This window comes from Musca autumnalis, unplaced genomic scaffold (assembly GCF_047663935.1).
Source record: "Musca autumnalis isolate F117 unplaced genomic scaffold, ASM4766393v1 scaffold_3, whole genome shotgun sequence".
Taxonomy (NCBI): domain Eukaryota; kingdom Metazoa; phylum Arthropoda; class Insecta; order Diptera; family Muscidae; genus Musca; species Musca autumnalis.
The window spans coordinates 23,166,593-23,174,934 of record NW_027411866.1 but is presented as its reverse complement, the minus strand read 5'-3'; the positions used below and the strand labels follow the sequence as shown (position 1 = coordinate 23,174,934).

The 8,342-nt window shown below is 37.1% G+C and overlaps 2 protein-coding genes across 8 annotated transcripts; one reads left to right on the top strand and one right to left on the bottom strand.

The window, feature by feature from the left end:
- Positions 1-2,006: 2,006 nt before the first annotated feature.
- On the top strand, positions 2,007-5,638 carry LOC141396545 (histone deacetylase 8-like). 7 transcript variants are annotated; one of them, XM_073972098.1, is made up of 7 exons: positions 2,020-2,186; positions 2,969-3,067; positions 3,404-3,654; positions 3,712-4,210; positions 4,280-4,472; positions 4,828-5,207; positions 5,266-5,638. In XM_073972098.1, exons 3-7 carry the CDS (start codon positions 3,577-3,579, stop codon positions 5,298-5,300), a joined length of 1,185 nt encoding a protein of 394 aa, XP_073828199.1. In that variant the 5' UTR covers positions 2,020-2,186; positions 2,969-3,067; positions 3,404-3,576; the 3' UTR covers positions 5,301-5,638. The 7 variants fall into 7 exon arrangements, with proteins under 7 accessions (XP_073828200.1, XP_073828199.1, XP_073828201.1 ...); XM_073972100.1 differs by having other exon boundaries at positions 2,024-2,186; positions 3,378-3,654; XM_073972104.1 differs by lacking the exons at positions 2,020-2,186; positions 2,969-3,067 and adding exons at positions 2,461-2,598; positions 2,724-2,799.
- On the bottom strand, positions 5,516-7,247 carry LOC141396544 (host cell factor-like). The gene is made up of 2 exons (XM_073972097.1): positions 6,934-7,247; positions 5,516-6,877 (listed from the first exon to the last, which is right to left on the bottom strand). Exons 1-2 carry the CDS (start codon positions 7,049-7,051, stop codon positions 5,769-5,771), a joined length of 1,227 nt encoding a protein of 408 aa, XP_073828198.1. The 5' UTR covers positions 7,052-7,247; the 3' UTR covers positions 5,516-5,768.
- Between the last annotated feature and the right edge of the window lie 1,095 nt (positions 7,248-8,342).

Genomic DNA, 8,342 nt, shown 5'->3' with positions numbered 1-8,342 from the left:
AAGCTTTCAGATAAAAACGAATGGTTCGTAAAATTTTACAAGAACCAAATTTTGAACGTATAGGTTTTATTACGAACGGTTCGTGTGACAGGCAAGCATTTTTACAAAAACACCCTGCAAAACGTCGGTTGTTGTTTTCAAGACAGTATTGGATGTATAAATAACAAAACTAAATCCGCGTAGCAGTACAATTATAACCACTACCAATAATTACGTCACAATTACTATTGTAATGTATGCCAATACGTCTAATAATTTCTGAGATTTTGCGTTTTTCTAAAACCCACCATTTTTGATGCGCATCCGGTTTCAGTAGCACCTATCAAAAATATGTCTATATACACCTATTTCAAACAGATTCTTCACGAACCGCGGATGTGCCTCCACATTCTATTTTTGGTAAAATCGCGTATAAAGGATTCCATTTATGTAAGAAATGTTAAAGAAAATTGCGGTTTAATACGCCGATTCGTCAAAAATACATTTTTGCCGATTTTCGTATTTTCAAGGTATCTATATCCGCGGTTTTAGTCGATGGATTCGATCGCGGAAGGTCTCATTAGATCTGTCGCGTAAAAAAACTAAATTCACGCGGAGTACAAAGGAAATTGAATAACACTTGTAAATTTTAAACTCAAAAAAAGGTTTTTTTGAAAAACCCCGAAATTCCGGCTTTAAAATGTCAGCATCAATTTTAGGTGGATGCAGTGGATATATCGAAAAATGATGCACTAGTATCACATTACCCATGTAGTATTCTTTGAGTCTTTCTTTGAGCATATGTCTATAAAATGTAAGGTTAAGCCAGAAATCAGAAGGGAGCATAAAAAAACTTGTTGGCTTCAACCCATTTTTAGCTATTTTTCTACATTGATGCCAACACAGCTTCCACGTAAATTAATTTTTATGGTCGACCTTATGGATATAGATTTTCAATAAACATTTTTGGTTTTTTAAATCCCTCCCCTCCCATTTATTTATTTCTTTATTCACTAATTATTGACTTCGTATTATATATTTACAAGAAATTTCGTCATTTTATGGTCATATGCCGCTTTTTAATATGTGACAACAATGTGTTTCAGCAGATGTTTGCTCTTGTTTGCTCTTACAAACAAATTGTAAGACCAAATAAATGTTTGTCAAAAAAGGAGGAAAATATTTGCTGAACGGTGTTCACATTAAAAGCAATTTGGTTAAATTTTTGTTTGCTTCCAAATAGTTTTGTTTTCCCAAAATCAGCTGTTTTCTTGTTTGCCTTTGAAAAATATTTGCTGGTCAAATTGTGGCAAACAAATATTTGTCACTTTTGAGCAAATATTTGCCTAATGTGACCTTACCTTAAGTCTTGCTAGACTTCGGAGTACGAGGACTGGTTCTATACACAATTAATACGATATATAGATAGTTTTACGATAATTTTCGAAATAAAGTTGTAAAGTTCTATATTGTCGTATATTTTCGATGACTAATTCAATTTGCAACAACTTGTTTTGAAAATTCATGTTCGATCAGCTGCGCGTATGCATCTACCTTGATCATTGTGATATGTATGAAATCAACAAAAAAATAAGTGTAAACACCGGGATGTATTTCAGGATTTCGTGAAATCCAGTGGATTTTAGAGCGCAAGTGTAAACTTGGCATAAGTCGTTCAAACGAACTATATTTTAACAACTCTAACTGATACTATATTTACATTTACGAAATCCACTCGATTTCAACTGTCAATTTCATAGCTCAAACGTCAAATGAAATCCAATCGATTTCAAATGGGTTTTCATTTGACGTATACGCAAAGGAATTGACAGTTGAAATCGAGTGGATTTCGTAAATGTAAACATAGCATAACATTATAAACAAAAACAAATTTGTATGTAATTGTTGTTGAGATGTATTTGTTGTAGTTTTATTTGTTGTACCATGGTAACACATATTGAACTGACATCCCTGATGTAAACGTACTGTATGCCGTCAATCAACGTTACTTTATGTTACGTTACTGTGGCAGTAATTTTCAGGTGTTTTTGACAAAAGAGAACAGCTGAAATTGGTTTCATTTTTTGTTAGGCGCAAATCTATGTCAAGGATCTCACAAAAAAATAAGGATTGTGGCCAATTAAAGACGCCTTAAACAAAAGATTGGACCAGGTTTCTATATACATATTTCGAATCTTTTACCACAGGTATAGCGGTATTATCCTAATTGCAAAAATATTTTCCCGAGATATGGGCCTTTGACGGGACGTAGTTTATAACTTCGTTATTTTTGAACGGATAATGACAATTGGCCTGTTCCTTTAAGCCAGAGACGCGCTGTCTTTGCAAAGAAGTATAGTGAGGGCGCCCACTGAGTTGTTTTTGCATTTGCTTCTCTCTCTCACGTACATTGTACGTGTAAATAAACAAACGATGAATATCATGTGGTTGTTGTTTTTTTCACCAATGCATACATATGCTGTAGTATTGATGGAAATATTATGGCCGACGCTGCTTTAAGCATAGTACACACGGTCCAACAAAACTTACTTTTTCGGCAATTTTCTGGCAAATAAAAACTTTTTGTTAGCTGAAAATGATTGAAATACAACATTTAAGGTATAATTTAATGATTAGGAAAGTAATTATTCAGCTAGACTTTGATATTAACGAAATAGACCTCGATGACTGTCAGTTTTGTTGGACCGTGTGTACTATGCTTTACTTCTTAAAACCGACAAAAGTGGTAAAAGTTGTAAAATGCTACCATATGAATTGTATGATGTCTGAAGTAAAGGAACGCTTTTCGAGTAAAAAGAGGTAAAACTTGATTCTTGAACCTAAAGCTTACGGAATACACTATCAGATACAATAGGATGTATAATTTTATATTTTGTTTTTAATTTTGTAACTTCATACGCCCATATCTGGGGAAATATGGGCTTCCCCTTGAAAAATATTTATATTTTTGTAATCCGGACAATTTCAGATTTTTTCCCCAAGCTGGTGCAATAATCAATTTATGTCCAGAAAATTATAAATCGTATTCTTAGTAATCAAAATTTTAATAATAGCACGTTGGCTTCTGGTATGTATGTTTGTAACAAAGTGATATTGTTTCACACATCCTTTTCGAATGCACATCTACCTACCTATCTACCCTGCATACCCTGCATTGAATGGAATACTCACTGTTGAGAATTTCATTATTAAACACAAGTGGAAGCACTTACATGGTTTGACCAAATTTATTCACAAACAAAATTTAAATTTCTAAGATAAACAGACCAAGTATGTACTCGTGGGCCTCAAGCCTCTACTTAGTTTAAAGGATAGACCAAGCTTATAGTTAATCCAAAAAAGTTTAAGGATTGATTTAATTGAATTTATCATTTTAGATAATTAATTCCTATTCTTGCCTTAGTTTTGATATATCCCGGTCTTAATGGAATAGTCGGCCGACTTACATACATATATTGCAATGTGTTTATATGATGCTCTCCTCTCAAGGGAGCTATTTATCTAATAGAACCGTACAATGAAGAAAGACTAAACAAAGACCCCATAACTGTCTAGTTTGCCAACGTAATCTAAACAATGTCCAGAAAAATAAAATATGTTTACAGTGATTATTTATTATCACAAGCAGATAAGAATCCAGCTGTCAAAGGAAGAGTAAGAAATGTCCCATAAATATGCATCAACAGTTCTTCAAACATTACTTTCTTTCAGGCCACACTGACACACAATCTTATCAAATCTTACGGTCTACTAACGCACATGGAAAGGATACGACCGGTAGTAGCAAATTCAGGTGATCTAAAGTCATTTCACAATGCAGACTATGTTAAGCAATTGAATCATTATGAAGACCTCAACAAACTGGAAACACCAGTGGAAAGTGAATTCTATAAAGAAGACGATGACGAGGAGGAAGAGTTAGAAGATTGCCTACTCTCTGATTGCCATGGCTTGTGTTACGATTGTCCACCATGGCCGGGGGTGAAAAATTATGTTTATACAATAGCTGGAGCAACCATGACAGCCTGTGATGCCCTATGTAAATCTAAAAATCCAAATGATATAATCATTAATTGGTGTGGCGGTTGGCATCATGCCCAAAAAGGGCGTGCTGCAGGATTTTGTTATGTAAACGATATTGTCTTGGGTATTTTAGTGTTGAGCACAAAATTTCGAAGAATACTTTATGTGGATTTGGATAATCATCATGGTAAGAATTTGCTGTAAAGGGTGGATCTCTTTATAAACGAATTTGTATTTTTTTTTTTTTTTTTTGCAGGAGATGGTGTTGAGGAAGCCTTTGCATCTACTCGCCGAGTATTTTGCCTTTCTTTGCATCAAATGGAATGTGGTTATTACCCAGGCTCGGGCGATTGCAAGGATGCAGGCTTTGATAATGGCCTGGGTTATACAGTCAACTTTCCCTATAAGCGGGGAATTACGGGTGATAAATATAAGAAATATTTCAAAAGGTGAGAATTATCCTCTGGAATCAAGAAACGCATGCTTCAGGCAACCTTAAAAACGTCGATGTTTTAAAGAAAACCTCTTTGGGCACAATTTTCCAAGTATTAGCTGCTGTTAGTATCACTTTTTAGTGGAATTTTGAAACAAATTTATTTGGAAACCATCAGCTAGGCAAATGTAGGGCTAGTGGTCCTTGAAAATGACTGGGGTTAATCTGAACGAGAATTCCCCGTGAGTCCTCTTACTCTCCCCTTAAAGATGAAACGGCGGCAAAACAAAACTCACGGGGAATTTTTCTTCAGGGTAACCCCCAACTTTTTTGAACATGAACATTTTTAATGACATCCTTTTTCGCTTCAGAATATTCTCAACTGTCTGTAAGGCCTTTAAACCCAATGTCTGTGTGGTCCAGTGTGGAGCAGATGTCATTGTTGGCGATCCTTTGGGTGGTTCCAACTTGATACCTCAAGATTTGATAGAATGTGTCCAGTTTATTTTAAAATATCCCGCACCCTGTGTATTCTTGGGTGGTGGTGGCTATAATATGGCCAATTCAAGCCGTTATTGGTGCCAATTGACAGCCGCATTATGCGATGAAACCCTTGAAGATGATATACCTGCAGATAATGAAAATTTCCTCAAATATGGGCCAGATTATTGCTTAAATATAAAACCCATGCCAACATTGAGGGATGAAAGTAGGGACGAGGACTTGGAGGGGCAGGCAAAACTAATAGAAGGTATGATTTTGAGTTTCGTATATGAAAAATTGGGTTTGTTGACTTTCTGTTTTTGCAGGAAATTTGAGTTTGTATCAAACTCATGCAATATAGAAGTGGAAACATTTTGGAAGAGCACCTGTTGAAAACGCCTCTTTTTGGGTTGTATTATGGGCAATATGGTGGAATAAATGCATTTCACATTGTCGTTTGGTGAAAAACTTGGACAAAAGCTTGAATTTCCACAAAGCACATACCAAATATCGAAACCTTGGAAGAGATCTTGAAAAGTTTTTCCCACACCAACATAAAGGACAGACAACACTCTATTTCATCTGTAGTTTATAGTATGTAGTTATTTATTTAATTATGCTCTGTTTCTTATTTGTAAAATTATATTACGGCTGGTCATCTCTAGAAAAAAAAAAAAAGAAAATCTTAAAACAAAAAAATTTCATCTTTTTTTTTAATTTTTACAAAATCTGTTTGTAGTCGTTTTTTAAAATTATAGATAGATAAATGAATACCCAATATCATGAGTTAAATCCCCTGCCTACGTCGTCTCCACACCCTAGTCGCCCCTTAACGTCCAGCTGCAGCCTTAAAACGTTTACTGGGCGATGCCCCACCCAATTCCGGTTTAACTCTTGTGGGAGATAGTAAACTATTGGCACCTAAACCAGGATTTGATGCAGAATTTTGTACTGGATCTTGTAGCCACCTAACCTGAGTAGCTGGGCCATAACCCTTTTCGTTACGGGCGGCAATACGGAAAATAATCGCCGGTTTATTGGAACAATCAACATGGGCCGCCGACAGTGAGTTGTGCGAAACGGTACATTGATTAGCTGCCCCCACATAGACTCGAACAAATGCCAGTTGGGCCGGGGCCCTTTGTCCTGCCTTGGCTTCTTTCTCCTTACCAGGCTTTACGGCCAAATATACTGAATATTCCACAATCTCATTAGAACTAACACAACTTGGTGGCGGTTCCCAGGTAAGATGGGCACCCTCAGATGATTTAGATATCTTAATGGCCGAGGGGGCACCTGGAAAGCCAGGCAGACATGTTTTAAAACTACTAATTTCACTCCAATCACTGGCACCAACTGAATTCAAGGCTCTAATGCGAAAACGATATGCCGTTCCAGGTTCTAAATTTATCCGTTCGTATTGTGATAGATCTGGTATTTCATCCGAATTGAGGTGCATACCAGCCGAGGTCCATACGGTGTTATCGATGTAACTGGTCACCGTGGTGGATAGGTTTTGGAAAATACCCACAGTATGCCACTTGGCATCTTCTTCATCTATGGGTGGTGGAGGAGGTTGGGGATTTGGGGCTGTTACAGCTGGAGTTGTGGGTTGGGTGGGGTTGGAAGAGTTGGAGGAGCTACCGGCAGGTTTTTGAGTTGCCGCCTCTGCTCCTTGAGCTGGTTGGCTGGACGTTGTGGAATCCCCCGTTGAAGCTTGCGAGGATGTCAAACCCGAATTTGTTGCCACCAAGGGCGCAGCTTCAGCACCTGCAATCGATGCCAAGGTGGCCAAATTATCGTGACCCGAATCCATTTGATCTGCCGCCAAGTGATTGGAGGCTGCTGTTCCATCTCCAGCAGCTTGATCATTGTTGCCACTCATTTGATTTTGCATCATATTTTGAGTTTGTCCCTCACCAGGGTTTTCAATCGAACCTTAAAAATCAATAAAGTGTTATTTTCCAGCTACAAAACAGCAAAGCCCAACATACCTTGTGCCTCATTATTAGCAGATCCCTCACCGCTATTCATCGGTTCATCTGTTTCCATTGGTGTTGGTTGCTCCCCACTCTTCGCACCTGGCTGATTATCCGCTGCTTCAGTTTCCATGGCTGGAAAGAAGCTAGTAACAAATGTGATAGATATTTCTTTTGTCAAACAATTAGAAATTTAGAAATATATTTGTTTACAATGGCCACAATTCACAAGCTAAAGTTTCTTGCAAAGTTGTATTTTTTTGTAAATGTATTTACTATGAAACACCCTGTTAAGTATGATGTATCCATAAATACTCAATTAAACAACTGTTCTATATGATTGCTCACGCGTTTGACATCTTCTTATTCGTCATTCACTTGTGTTTGATGCTAACCCTGCGTTTACAAATGACAGGACAGTTGACTTCATGTATTGATTGTCAAAATCCCACAACTTGCCTGTGTGACGTAGGCGTCCCGACAACTGCAAAAACAGTTGTAACATTTTGAATGAAAATCATCGACTCCTTTTTGTTTTCCGTTCACATATTTTATTTTTGTTCATGTTCTTTTGTTTTTAACACATTTCAATCATTATCTCACTTATTTTTACAAAAATGCCAAAAATTTGTCTTCCTTTCTGTCTGTGAAAAAATGATGGACAGCTGGGAGACAAACGACAAATATATGTATGTGTTAGTAAATCAGAGTTGTATTTGAAGACAAACTGTCTGGTGTAAACGCCTAGTAAAGGGGATTCAGTCATGGTACAATAATACAGGTAGCATTATCATGCCAGCTGATGGTAACATAATGTGTCAACTGCATTGAATTGATGTCAAATTTTGACACCTTATGTTGCCAACAATTGCCGATGCGGCTACCTGTGTATTTGTACCATGGATTCAGTTGATTTCATATGGGATTCGATCTACAAACCCCTGTTCGGTAGCACGAATTTTTTGAGCGCAAATTATTATTTTCCAATTTTTTTGGTTTTACACAAACTCATAACATCTGCCAGAATCTTATTTGCATATTTGCATATAAGATGTCTGGCCCAACTCTTCACGACATCGAATTCGATGTCGCTGAAGAGGAAGTTACTTCAACTCCGCAAGTCAGTTGTGATGTTCAAACAAACATCAAAAATGTAAAGATCGCTAACGATCGCAAACGACAAAGGCTGGAAGCTGCTTTATCACCCATTTCTGTCAACGCCTCTGATCTGGCAAACAAACTGGCGAACTATAACACAAATGATCAAAATAAATTCGGCATCTTGGGAGTCCTAGCCGACGTAAACCTCAAAACTAGTCAACCCGCCAACGTAACTCGGAACGTCACCGAAGAAGACACCACAAAAAAAGCCACTGCAAAAACTTGGTGCCCTCCAATTTTTGTTTACAACATGGACATTATAG